Below are 14450 nucleotides of genomic sequence, written 5' to 3'. Positions count from 1 at the left end.
TAATCCATAATAGTAAATATTTGACTGCAACACTTGTTTGGTTCATTCGAGAAACACTGTCTGTGAACTGAAAGGCAGCCTCACAGGGATTCTTCTGATCCATGATTTTATTTGATATCTCATCAAAGCAGTGCTTTTCAACAACTGACCAACCAGTCCTTGGATATGTCTAAGCATGCTTGAACAAAATGCCATGAAAAAAAATGCTTTTTTTAGATAAGACTATTTTCCAAAGGAACATGCTGCAGTGACTGTTCATGCTCAGATATTTTGCATTTTATTTTTTCCTTGGATTCATTATTACTGTTAATTTAATGACTGCTAGCGGATTACATTTGCTGTGGGTCCTGTGTTTACTGTTTTTGTCCCTCTGTAATGTCAAGCTCAACATATTTTGGTAACAATTCTTCAATAACCAAAAACAAGTGATTCTTATCATGTGCTTGTTTATGCGGTGAAACTGACCAAGATATTGTTTGCTTTTGTTTTTTTCAGATTAATTTAAGTATCAAATATTGATATTGGTATCAGTCTTGTATTGTTAAGGCAGACTGTAGTCAGCTATGTATACTTAATAAATGCCTAAAACCCCTGGTACAGCCCATAACATCTCTAAAAGAAGTGATGCCAATAAAGTGCAAGCTTGTTGTCTGTTTCATTGTGTGTGTGTGTGTGTGTGTGTGTGCATGTGTGTGTGTCTTTTCAGCTTCACTGACTTTTAAGTCTCGAATGGAGGAAGTGATGCCAGTGAGGTGGCTGCCCGGTGTGTATCTGTTGTGTGAGTGTGTGTTCCTTTGAGTGTGTGAGAACATGGTGGTTTGTAGGGCAACGGGTGCTGGTTAAATTAGCAGTGTTTTCTTGAAAGAAGCCTTAGCATCAGAGGCACAGACCGACTCCCTGAAACACAGTCCTGTACAAGCATGCACATACAAGCGCGTACAAACACACACACACACACACACACACACACATGCCGGCCGTACCTGCATACAGTCATAAATAAGCACGGGCAGAATTCACTTCCTGGCGGCAGACTAAGTACCAATGTTCTATTCTGCAGCGCAAAGCATCCTTGGAGCAAATAACATCTAATTACAGCAGACACAATGCAGCTAATTAGCTTACCAACTGCAATTTACAATTTAGGCATTTAGCTTGCGCTCTCATCCAGAGCAGCTCGCAGCGACTGCAGGTAGGGCTGCAGAGTCTGACTCATCTTGGGACCTTTCTTGTCAAAATATAAATAACATATGGACCTCTAGAAAACAAAATCTCCTGTAACCAAAGTTACATCCCTCATGTATTGAGAAGTGGTTGTATTTGCATTCATACATTCTTCATCACATGATAGAGAGATGTTGTACTGCATATCATCACTGATTATCACAAGTATTCAAGTAAAACAGCACAACCTCAACTGTGATACTGCTTTAATATAACAGTTCTACAAGCGCCATATATTAGCTAATAGTAAAAAGTGGAAGCGTGGTGAAGAGGGAGCTGAGCCAAAAGGCAAAGCTCTCGATTTACCGGTCGATCTTCGTTCCTACCCTCACCTATGGTCACGAGCTTTGGGTAGTGACCGAAAGAACAAGATCGCGGGTACAAGCGGCCGAAATGAGTTTCCTCCGTAGGGTGGCTGGGCTCTCCCTTAGAGATAGGGTGAGAAGCTCGGTCATCCGGGAGGAGCTCGGAGTAGAGCTGCTGCTCCTCCGCGTTGAGAAGAGCCAGATGAGGTGGCTCGGGCATCTAATTAGGATGCCTCCAGGACGCCTCCCTGGTGAGGTGTTCAGGGCACGTCCCACCGGTAGGAGGCCCCGGGGAAGACCCAGGACACGCTGGAGAGACTACGTCTCACAGCTGGCCTGGGAACGCCTCGGGGTCCCCCGGGAAGAGCTGGACGAAGTGGCCGGGGAGAGGGAAGTCTGGGCTTCCCTGCTTAGGATGCTGCCCCCGTGACCCGACCCCGGATAAGCAGAAGAAAATGGATGGATGGATGGATAAAAAGTGGAAAAAAGATTATGATTTATTTGTTAATTAATGATTTATTTTGCTCTGCCAACACAAATAATTCTGCACCTGAACTGGGACTGGACTGTTGCCAAGCAACACAGAAACATTCTTGCTTATTAGCTTGCTACTTTGTGTGGGTTTCACATTACCACAGGCCAGCTATCATACACATTTATCTGTTTACATTTATTTTGTGACCAGTGAAATAAGGTCAGTTAAAGGTTGCTTTTGTGGCATACGTGTTAGTCAGATGAATTTTTCATTGATGTTACATATAACTGCACATCTGCTGCTCACTTCATCAACCAAAACTGTTTGGTCCTTATTTTTGTCTACGCAGGGGTGTGTCTAGGGAGTGGCCACCCCTAAAACCTGATTGGCCACCCCAGGTGCCACCCCATTATGATTGGCTATTTATCTAGGCAGTTTGAGCCGTTTGATGAGTAAGCAGAATTTTCTTTTCTAGATGCAATTCAGTCTTAAACCTGGGATGCAGTAATGTGCGTGTACAGTTGTATCAATGTATTTTATAAATAAATTGATACAATTGTGTATAAAAGTTTGTTCACACAGGCTTATTCATTTTATTTTTTTGGCTTTTCGTTTTTGCTGGCACTTCATACATGCTATTGTGCTTTTTACTTTAGGAGAAACAATTTCTTGAACTCACTGAGTGCCATTGACGTATATATACGTCATTCAAAAGCCAACGCTTAAGTGCCATTGACGTTTATATACATCAAAGTGTGTTTTCCGCGGCTGGCACAAGGGGGCGTTCTCACGCTCCCTGTCTGTAATTTTGATGCTGCTGGGATTTGTAGTTGTAGTACAAAAGACGGTAGATCAAAGCATCAAGTGGAGTAGCCGGGATCAGAGAGCAGTGATCTGTACAGAGGTGATTTGAAACTACAGCAGCAAAGCTACATCAGTTCAATATTAGCATAAAATGTCCCCCAAAAAATGGAGAGGGTCAAGTGGCCAGTATCGCCAGCGGACGCTGGAAGAAACTCTCATGGACCCCCCCCCCATGCTCTTGACTCAGTGTTCAAAGCAGGCCTGGTCGCCCGAATACTGCATGTAGGAATAATGGAAAAGGACTCCGGTTCTATTTTGAATTTCTGAACTGGGGGCCATGGTTTGTTGCATTGTGCTGTACTTTGCATATTTATTTTACAATAAAATAACATTTGTAATACAATTTTAAGATGTCTTTTATGTCAGGCAAAATTATAACATTCAAATCACTGTTTTGCTTGACAGACTCCCTTTCACAAAAATGCATTTTTCTCAGCTTTCTAGAAGAAAAGTGGTCTTTTTGATGAAACTAGCCTCTATTCAACTTCAGATAAAGAATAGAACAAGGTGCAAACAAACGTTTTTTTTCCATGACGAAAAAAATAGTTTCTTGTTTCATTTGAGCTATTCGGTATTCGGTATCTAAGTAGGTATGCCTAGTGGAGACAAAATTAGTAAATTAAACCTTTGATGATGTGTGTGCCCGCAGCAGCAGTAACTCCACTGGCTCTACACCCAAAGGTCTGGAGCCTCAGCTGATTAAACGCCATCAGTGTCTTGAATCACACCACACATGCTCCACCACCTGTTGTTTGTCTGCAGAACTCACCTGAGAAACTTATTTAGATCTCCGTGCTTCATGTACTCAAAGACCATAATGAGCGGATCTCCGTCCACACACACACCGTAGAACTTCACTATGTGCTCGTGCTGGAGATTGGTCAGCAACTCAGCCTCACGCTGGAAATCTTTCCTGGCTGCAAGAGTGGGGTCCTTTAGAGTCTGGAGAGAGAGAGAGAGCATGTTGGATCATACCGCCAGCTCATGACTAGATCAAGGGTACCAGTTTGGTAGCCAGTGGCAAACAACATGGGCTGCGCAGAAAAAAATATTTGTAGAAAGTATGGTAAAAACTGTCAAATTGCAACAGAAGTAGCCCGTAAAATGTAAACTTGTGTATCACCATAGCAGACACATTGAATTACCATAAATCAAAAAACAGTACAATACTCTAATTAATAAGTAATACCCTAATGTTACAAGCATACAATTACCCCAAAAATAATGGGATTATTCTGTCTAAGTTAAAGATTTTGCTGATGTTTACATTTAAATTTACTGTATAAAACCAATATCACCATACAGCAAAAACAAACTGTATTTTCCACAGTAACAAGATGGTAAAATACTGGTATATATAATGTTGGTTTTAACTTATTACATGGCTTATATGTTTGAATAGAATTTACTGTCATTTTAAGGGTATTTGTAGATGGTTGCTAGGATAAGAATACACAACACAGTAGGATGATTTCTTATAGCAGTTACCCTATTGGCACAATTTTTTTCTTTTACTGAGGTAATGAGAATAAAGACATACATTTTATATTGTCAAATTCTAAAGACAGTGTTTGGGTTTTCCATACTATTATGTCTTCTTTGTTACACTTTAAAAGAAAATTTGTGCAAGGACAACCAACTCAAAATAATAATGATAATAATAATAATAATTACAAAAAAATGTGTGTGAATCATAATTAACAATACTATGCTATTTGCAGAAAAACTTTCAAAAGCATGTTCTTTTATTATTTTTCCACCAGCGCAGCAACCGACTTCCAGATAAATGCCTGGGGTAGCTTGAATGGTGGTCTAAAAAATGTAATCTTGCGGCTGTTTTAGACTTTCCAAATGTTATTGAACCGGATGGTTTACATCAAGACAGGGATAAAGACAGATGATGCTCACTAAAATGTATTTACTGATTTGCAGATGTTTCTTTCCCTATGTTAGAAAATGGGGAAAAGTCTTTCTGGGCCAGTGTGCATCATGTGACCGACTCAAACAGTTTTATTCCACTTTCGGCCACTATGAACATTTTTCATCAATGCATGGCGCACTTCCTGGGAGCTTGACAAACAAACAGACCATGGATCTATTATAAGTCTGGATACAGCCATGGAAGTGGGGCCTCGTTCATCCCTATGAGAGCTGCTTAGTGGCACATGAAGCAGGGAAAGTACTTTTTCCGGGTTTAGAAATGTCTAAAATGCCTGGCGCACTTCCTGGGGGCTTGACACAGACAGACAGAGAGACAGAGGTGGACAAAGACCAAGTGAGAGAGAGAAAGAGAGATAGACCAAGCCCCCAGGAAGTGCGCCACGCTCTGATCTGAATTTACATAGTGGCCAAATGTGGAATTACACCATCATGTGACGCACACTGGCCCAGAGAGACTTTTACCCATTTGTTTAACGCTGGGAAAGAGACGTCCTTAAATCACTGGATAATTTTTTTTGAGACACATTAACTCAGAACGCATTTTTAAATAGCCATTATTTTTAATGTGCCATTTTCTGAATATAAAAATAAATGAATAAATAAAAATATTTCTCCACACATAAAATAAATGCTCATTTGACCCGCAGGACTGCACTGTGTGGTGGTATTTTTGCTGTTATTCATCATTTTTAAATTATAATTCATCAGTTTTACCATCTTACAACACATCCATACGCTGTTGGCTATAAAGCCTGTAATATGGAAGTCTTACTGTGTCTGTATTAGAGACTGTATATACAGTCCACAGTCTGTATTCAAACAACCAGTTATCAGTAAGCAGCAGGGAGCACTAGTGACAGTTATTAAACAGTAAACAGTAAAGTTGAGCTGCTGATAATATACGGGGCAATGTAACAAGGCACCACCTTTTATTACATTTTTGTGGACACTTTTTGATTCTGTTCATTTCATTTCTCCGGTCGTGATTACGAAATGATTCCCTGTGAAGTTGTATATTTGTGTGTGTGTGTGTGTGTGTGTGTGTATAGAGAGATTGATATACCATTATCTGATTATCAAGTAAATATTAAAATTGACACAACACCACTGTCATTATACCGTTGATTAACTACTGTTGCTAGTACGCTAAGCTACCACATGAGGAGCGAGCGCTGTTTGCTTCGAGCACTTAATGTGCCATTTGTGTGAGCGAGCCAATCACTACCAGCATGTTCTATGGGCCAGTAGATCTGGGTATTTTACACTTTTCTGAACCCGGAAAAAGAGCTTTCTCTGCTTCAAGCGCCAGTGAGCAGCTCTAATGAGGCTCCAATGAAGGAGGCTCCACCCCCACAGCTGTATCCAGATTTTACTATAATACATCCATGAGGTAGACACCCCTCCCTGAGCTACCACCTTATCATGGTGGAGGGGTTTGCGTGTCCCAGTGATCCTAGGAGCTCAGTTGTCAGGGGCTTCATGCCCCTGGTAGGGTCACCCATGGCAAACAGGTCCTAGGGGAGGGACCAGACAAAGTGTAGCTCACAAGACCCCTATGATGACGACAACCAATGGTCCAGAGTTCCCCTCGTCCGGATGCGGGTCACCGGGGCCCCCCCCTGGAGCCAGGCCCGGGGGTGGGGCTCGATGGCGAGCGCCTGGTGGCTGGGCCTTTACCCATGGGGCCCGGCCGGGCACAGCCCGAAGAGGTGACATGGGACCTCCTTCCCGTGGGCTCACCACCCGTAGGGGTCGGGTGCCATGTGAGCTGGGCGGCAGCCGAAGGCGGGGACCTTGGCGGTCCGATCCTCAGCTGCAGAAGCTAGCTCTGGGGACGTGGAATGTCACCTCTCTGGTGGGGAAGGAGCCTGAGCTGGTGTGCGAGATTGAGACGTTACTACTAGATATAGTCGGCCTCACCTCGACGTACGGCTTGGGCTCCGGAAATAGTCTTCTCGAGAGGGGATGGACTCTCTTCCACTCTGGAGTTGCCACTGGTGAGAGGCGCTGGGCAGGGGTGGCAATACTTATTACCCCCCGGCTCGGTGCCTGTACGTTGGAGTTTACCCCGGTGAATGAGAGGGTAGCCTCCCTCCGCCTTCGGGTTGGGGGACAGATCCTGACTGTTGTTTGTGCCTATGGTCCAAACAGCAGTTCAGAGTATCCACCCTTTTTGGAGTCCTTAGAGGGGGTGCTGGAGAGTGCTTCTTCTGGGGACTCCCTCATTCTGCTGGGGGACTTCAACGCTCACGTTGGCACGACAGTGAGACCTGGAGGTTATTGGACTTCTGTGCTCGCCACAGATTGTCCATAACGAACACCATGTTCAAGCATAACGGTGTCCATATGTGCACTTGGCATCAGGACACCCTAGGCCGCAGTTCAATGATCGACTTTGTAGTCGTATCGTTGGACTTGCAACCGTATGTCTTGGACACTCTGGTGAAGAGAGGGGCGGAGCTGTTAACTGACCATCACCTGGTGGTGAGTTGGCTCCGATGGTGGAGGAGGATGCCGGTCAGACCTGGCAGACCCAAACGCATTGTGAGGGTCTGCTGGGAACGTCTGGCAGAGTCTCCCGTCAGAAAGAGCTTCAACTCCCACCTCCGGGAGAGCTTCGACCATGTCCCGGGGGGAGGCGGGGGACATTGAGTCTGAGTGGGCCATGTTCCGTGCCTCGATTGCTGAGGCAGCCGACCGGTGCTGTGGCTGTAAGGTGGTCAGTGCCTGTCGGGGCGGCAACACCCGAACCCGCTGGTGGACACCGGCGGTAAGGAGTGCCGTCAAGCTGAAGAAGGAGTCATATCCGGCCTTCTTGGCCTGTGGGACTCCAGAGGCAGCAGACAGGTACCGACAGGCCAAGCGGAGTGTGGCGGCAGCGGTCGCCAAGACGAAAACCCGGGCGTGGGAGGAGTTCGGCGAGGCCATGGAAAACGACTTCTGGACAGCTTCGAAGAGGTTCTGGACCACCATCCGGCGTCTCAGGAGGCGGAAGCAGTGCTCCGTCAACACTGTGTATGGTGGGGACGGGGCGCTGCTGACCTCGACTCGGGACATTGTGGATCGGTGGAAGGAATACTTCGAAGACCTCCTCAATCCCACCGACATACCTTCCAGTGAGGAAGCAGGGCCTGGGGACTCGGGGGTGGGCTCCTCTATCTCTGGGGCTGAGGTTACCGAGGTGGTCAAAAAGCTCCTCGGTGGCAGGGCCCCGGGGGTGGACGAGGTCCGCCCGGAGTTCCTCAAGGCCCTGGATGTTGTGGGGCTGTCGTAGCTGACGCGACTCTGCAACATTACGTGGACATCAGGGGCAGTGCCCTTGGACTGGCAGACTGGGGTGGTGGTCCCTCTTTTTAAGAAGGGGGACCGGAGGGTGTGTTCCAACTACAGGGGGATCACACTCCTCAGCCTCCCTGGTAAGGTCTATTCGGGGGTACTAGAGAGGAGGGTCCGCCGGATAGTCGAGCCCCGGATTCAGGAGGAGCAATGCGGTTTTCGCCCCGGTCGTGGAACTGTGGACCAGCTCTGGACCCTTGGCAGGGTCCTTGAGGGTGCGTGGGAGTTTGCACAACCAGTCCACATGTGCTTTGTGCACTTGGAGAAGGCATTCGACTGTGTCCCTTGGGGAGTCCTGTGGGGGGTTCTCCGGGAATATGGGGTTTCGGACTCCCTGATACGGGCTGTCCGTTCCCTGTATGACCGGTGCCAGAGCTTGGTCCGCATTGCCGGCAGTAAGTCGAACTCGTTTCCGGTGAGGGTTGGACTCCGCCAGGGCTGCCCTTTGTCACCGATTCTGTTCATAACTTTTATGGACAGAATTTCTAGGCGCAGCCAGGGTGTTGAGGGGGTCCAGTTTGGTGACCTCAGGATTGGGTCTCTGCTCTTTGCAGATGATGTGGTCCTGTTGGCTTCATCAGGCCGTGACCTTCAGCTCTCACTGGATCGGTTCGCAGCCGAGTGTGAAGCGGCTGGGATGAGAATCAGCACCTCCAAATCCGTGGCCATGGTTCTCAGCCGGAAAAGGGTGGCGTGCCCCCTCCGGATCGGGGACGAAGTCCTGCCCCAAGTAGAGGAGTTTAAGTACCTCGGGGTCTTGTTCACGAGTGAGGGAAGGATGGAGCGGGAGATCGACAGGCAGCGTCTGCAGTAATGCGGACTCTGCACCGATCTGTCGTGGTGAAGAGGGAGCTGAGGCAAAAGGCAAAGCTCTCGATTTACCGGTCGATCTTCGTTCCTACCCTCACCTATGGTCACGAGCTTTGGGTAGTGACCGAAAGAACAAGATCATAGGTACAAGCGGCAGAAATGAGTTTCCTCCGTAGGGTGGCTGGGCTCTCCCTTAGAGATAGGGTGAGAAGCTCGGTCATCTGGGAGAAGCTCGGAGTAGAGCCGCTGCTCCTCCGCGTTGAGAAGAGCCAGATGAGGTGGCTCGGGCATCTAATTAGGATGCCTCCAGGACGCCTCCCTGGTGAGGTGTTCAGGGCACGTCCCACCGGTAGGAGGCCCCGGGGAAGACCCAGGACACGCTGGAGAGACTACGTCTCACAGCTGGCCTGGGAACGCCTCGGGGTCCCCCGGGAAGAGCTGGACGAAGTGGCCGGGGAGAGGGAAGTCTGGGCTTCCCTGCTTAGGCTGTTGCCCCTGCGACCCGACCCCGGATAAGCGGAAGAAAATGGATGGATGGATGGATGGATGGTAGACAAATGGAGAGAGAGGCTCGATCGATGCTGAAGAGAATTTGAACTTGAACTGACCGCATTCTCTGTGCCCCCAGCATTTCACTTCGGACCTCTGTGGGGATGGCACGGATGTATAAGGAGCAGCACAGCGTCCTGGCTCCTACTTGAGGTGAACATATTTACAAAAAGTGTTTGTGTCTGCGAGTTGAAGCTTTCTTTAAGGTTCATTTGGGTTGTAGTAACATTACACGTTACGTTGATGTTATGCGTAATTTTAGACTGTTGCATTTAGTTTGCTAGGTCATTCAAACTAACGTTACTTCACTAATGTTACGGTGTGTTGCTCTTGTAAAACCTAACGTTAGCAGTTAGTTATTTAACTTTAGTTATTTTAAACGGTTCGTATTTAACATTAACTCAAACTAGCTAATTTAGTTACCAGAATGTATGGTTGTAATTTTTGTGGCAAGTCTATTAAGACACAAAAGGTTATGTGCTCCATTATAAGCTCCACCGAAATGAACCACATTCTTTACATTCTTTCTACGTTCTTTATATTCTGTACATATGGAGCGTTTAAGGCTCCTTTGTTATCGGAGGCAAAATGACATTTAAATGTGCAGTGCCGTTGTGTGAACGCCAATGTCAAGACACTAAAGATATCTAAGAGATCTAATAGCTCACTTGAAGGAGCATATTGCAGTAGGGTGTACAGTGAGTTGTCCAGTGAAAGGATGCAAAAATGATTTCAATGTCAAAACTTCATTTACCTCCCACATGTCACAGAAGCACAGAGATTTTGCAGACAGCAGTGTTAGTGACTTGTACAGAGAATCTGCTCCTTAAACATCATCTGTTCCAACTGAATCAGATAACTTTGGCCCTTAAGTGAATGAGGCAGGTACAGAGACAGAGACAGATGAAGGTGCTATGGCTGTGTCAGAAGATTTCAGTGATCTTTTTTTTTTTAGACACGTCTGTTTGTTCTACTTGAATTTGCAGGGGCAGTTTATACTACCTGCTTCTACCACACAGAATATTGTTGAGGAGATGCAAAACATACATGAGTTGGGTCAGACATATACTTTGAGTAAACTAACCTCACTGCTGAACCATGACACATCATTATCAGATGAGGACATCACCAGAGTTTGTGACTCTGTGAGGGGATTTGATCTGTTTTCTGCATGTCATACAGGGCCAATGAGGACAGCTTACTCAAGAGCTCAGTCTTTTCAAAAAAAGTTCTACTATGTGGAGCAGATAGGTTTGCCTATAATGTGCCTATGAGAGAGACTTTTGAAATATTTGTTAGAGTCTGGTCTGTGGAGGAACTGTGTGTCAGTAGAGCACACCATTCAGTCTCCTTTAGATGTTCTAAGAGACATTAGTGATGGTCAGATATTCAAATCCAATGATTTTTGGGAGCAAAATCCATCATGTCTCAAGCTTGTATTATACCAGGGTGCCTTTGAAGTCCTTAACCGTTATGGTTCTGCAAAGAAGAGAAATAAAGTGTTAGCTGTCTATGTATCTGCTGCTTATTTGCCACTTCATACATGGTCTGACACAGACCACAAGTCACTTGTTTTATTGTGTAGAGAGAAAGATTTCAAAGCATTTGGGCATGCTAAGGTGTTCTCTGATTTACTGGCAGACTTGAAGGATTGAAAGTAGTCAGAGGAACCTTGTATTGCATTGCTGGAGATAATTTGGGCTCGCATTGCATTGGCGTGTTCTCTGACAATTTTAGTCACTCAAAATATTTCTGTAGGTGCAGCCTAATAACCCGATCTGAATTTCAGGGAGCCGATCCAAGTCTGCGCAGACCATTGTGGTGCACCATAGAAAGCTACAACAACTTTAAGTCAGTATTCAATTCTTTTGACAGTCTGTCAGCCAGGTTTGCCACCTTGACATCTTCGAGGGTGTCTTCCTTAAGTATTTCACAAAGAAAAAGTCATAGTTCACCTACTTCACTCTGAATCTGCGCATCAAACAGTTCAAAGACTGTCCTTCTGATGCTTCTACAAAGCCATGTGAGGTCAGCCCTCAAGCAGCTACACTTTCAGGACAGGCTATACAGAATTGAAATTTTCTAAGGCCATTGCCTCTCCTAATTGTTGACAGAGATAAAGATAGAGCAAATGATCTGTGGCAGTTTACTCTGCAGCTGAAAGACAATGTGGACATGATCTGTGCTCAGAAAATATCCTTGCCTCAGATTGCATATCCTAATGTTCTTATTCAAGAATATCAAGTCAAGAAAAGCTCTATTCCCAGAAAGTTTCCTGAAACCAAAGCATAATTTTTTACGTCATTACCCAGCACTGATCCTAAAGTTTGGTCCCTTGAACAGACTATGTACAATGCACTTCAAAAGCAAGCACAATTATTTCAAGAGATGTACAAGAAATTTGAAGAACTTTAAAAACCTCTGCCTCATGCTCTCTGAAAGACATCAGATGCTACAGGCCTATCTTTCAGCAGGATCAATTAGTCAAGTTGTCTTGGAATTTAAAGATACAATTTTACTCAGTTCTGTACAGTAAAGTCATTTAAGATGCAGTCAGACCATTTGGCTTCACTAAGACCAGCACAAAGGTCACGTTAGAAATGCTGTTTAAGGGAACACCATATAAGAAAGGACAATCACTTGTCACAGGGAACAATGACTCTGTGGAGTTTGGTGAACTAGTGCCTATTTTGATAAAATATGATGCTGGAAAGACAATGAAAAGATGCAGTGTCTTAACATCAGTGACTTGATTGATTTTTATCCATTGCCATCTTACATCAAGGACGGATACCAAATGGTTCTGTTGAAACACAGTGTGTTGTCACACTAATGAATGTCTTGGGCTGTTTGGTTGTCTGGCATTTTTTACTTTTTTACTTCATCTAGGAAGCTAATCTTTCTGTATTGAGACCTATTCAAGCAAGGAAATTGGTGGCTGCCTGGAAACCAATAAGTAAATATATTTTGACAACATGATTTTAAAGTATAACCAGGGATAAAGCATCATTCAATACATTTTGTTAATATCAATATTTTTGTTTTCCAACACAGAGCACTGGAATCCACAGCCAGTCTAATTTCAGCTCCAGAAAGCCAACATGAGAAGAAAGAAAAAATGATGGTGCTCAATGAACAGACTAACTTCAGCTGAGATGAGGTAAAAGTTCTTATGAAGAGCATCTACTACTCCCAACATAATCAAATAAACAAGGGAACAGATCACTTGGTTATCACTAAAAGGGACTTTCCACTCCAGTGTGGAAAAAAAGGGAAACATCTTCTGGATTTCATGAGAACTATTTGTGCAGGCAAGAGCAAACGAGTTTTGCAGGCTATCACAAAGCTGAGAATTCTCAGAGGACAGTTGAAGGGCTGCTCAGAAGATATCAAGGATATGGTGCTCCTTCTTCACTCCTATTTCGATGGAAAAAGAGGAGAACCTCTTCCATTAGGTAGAAGAAACATGCCTGGCACAAGATATACAAGTGGAGAGCTTGCCTGAGACACCATGCATCATTGTATATGGTAAGATGAAATTCGGTATTACTGAAGGAGCCTAATCTTATGTAAGGAATAATACAATATAACTACTGAAATGCACTGCCATGTTTTAAATGTTTAAAATGGTTTAAAGGATGTACAACAACACCAGAATGCATGTCAAATGTGTTTTTCAAACAATTCAAACCATTTTATCAGCTCAAAATGATGTTTGCTTGTCCAGATCCACTTCATTCATCTTGGAGAAGAACAGTCCTGGTGAGGCACATGTTCTCAACATAGGGAAAGAGGTAACGGGTCAAACTTGGAGGATCAGTTACACTGGGGAAGACTCCCCAACTTCATCTCTGCCATCTGTTTGATGTTTGGAAGCTATTACTGCTTCAATATCTACCCTGTGCATCTCGGCTCCACACTTGAATTCCTTTAGAGGTATTAACCTCTGAAGGAATTCAAGTGTGGAGTGTTTTTATTTCCTTCTTTAGAACTAATAACTACATGTGTGGTTAATAATAAATTCCTATGTCACAAAGGTGTTTCTTCCTCATCAAATAAGAGAAGGGCACCAAAGTTGAAGAAGCAACTGTCAGTGAACCCAAGAGTCCTCACCCTCATCGCAGATCTCTCTGATCATGAGTGGAGAGAGACATGTTAAAGATGGACTTATCCAACTAAACTGTAAGAATTGTAAGACTGAACTCTAAAGATTGATTACTTGAATATGGTCAGGGTAACCACAATTCTTTAGTTTTTTGCATCTCTTCTTTATATGCAACTGACTTTGCTGCCTGCTGGAACACACTTTTTCCATCAGCTAGATTCATTTCCATGCACCTGAGGAGGAGCATAGAGCCAGGCTTGTGTGTTCTAACACACACCAACACACACACACAGACACACACATTGTGCTTCTGTCTCTTACCTTTACAGCTACTAGCATCTTGTCCTTGGTGGGGCTCAAGTTGTAGCATTCAGCCAGAAAGACCTTGCCGAAGGCTCCCTCTCCGAGCTCCCTCTTCAAAATAATGTCCCTCCGTTTAATATGCTGGACATCTGAGGGACAGAGATAGAGAGAGTTAGCTGACATCCATTACAATCTTTTTTTTGAGAGCCACTTAAAAAAAAACAAAAACTTAAATATCCATTTCAAATATTTACATTATTCTCCTCTGTAAGTCAGCTGTTTGGTGGAGCCTGTTGCCTCAATTCCCTTGATTGCTTCCACTTCACAAACCTCCCTGTCCACAGTTTTCATAGGAACTACTTTGGAACTACAGACCTCTGTCCCACTTTTTTTTTTCAAGCAGAGGTACTGTCCCCAATGCTGCATAATTTGAGTGTGAGTGTGTATGCATGATCACTGAGTACTAGGCAGCACCGTATACGGTAGCCTCATCCACCAGTGTGTGAATGTGTGTGTGAATGGGTGAATATGACATGTA

General features: G+C 44.7%; 1 protein-coding gene across 1 annotated transcript in view; it reads right to left on the bottom strand.

Annotated features, from left to right (window-relative positions):
• ntrk3a (neurotrophic tyrosine kinase, receptor, type 3a) overlaps positions 1 to 14450 on the bottom strand; it is a 245384-nt gene that overhangs the window by 18836 nt on the left and 212098 nt on the right. Inside the window, exons 14-15 of the mRNA XM_042496388.1 lie at positions 13931 to 14061; positions 3638 to 3810 (exon numbers count right to left, since the gene is read on the bottom strand). Of these exons, the coding sequence (XP_042352322.1) occupies positions 3638 to 3810; positions 13931 to 14061 (304 nt within the window). The remainder of the gene's footprint in view (positions 1 to 3637; positions 3811 to 13930; positions 14062 to 14450) is intronic.

Source organism: Plectropomus leopardus, chromosome 11 (assembly GCF_008729295.1).
Source record: "Plectropomus leopardus isolate mb chromosome 11, YSFRI_Pleo_2.0, whole genome shotgun sequence".
NCBI lineage: Eukaryota > Metazoa > Chordata > Actinopteri > Perciformes > Serranidae > Plectropomus > Plectropomus leopardus.
Note: the sequence above shows the minus strand (reverse complement) of the source record. Positions and strands in the feature narration are given on the sequence as shown.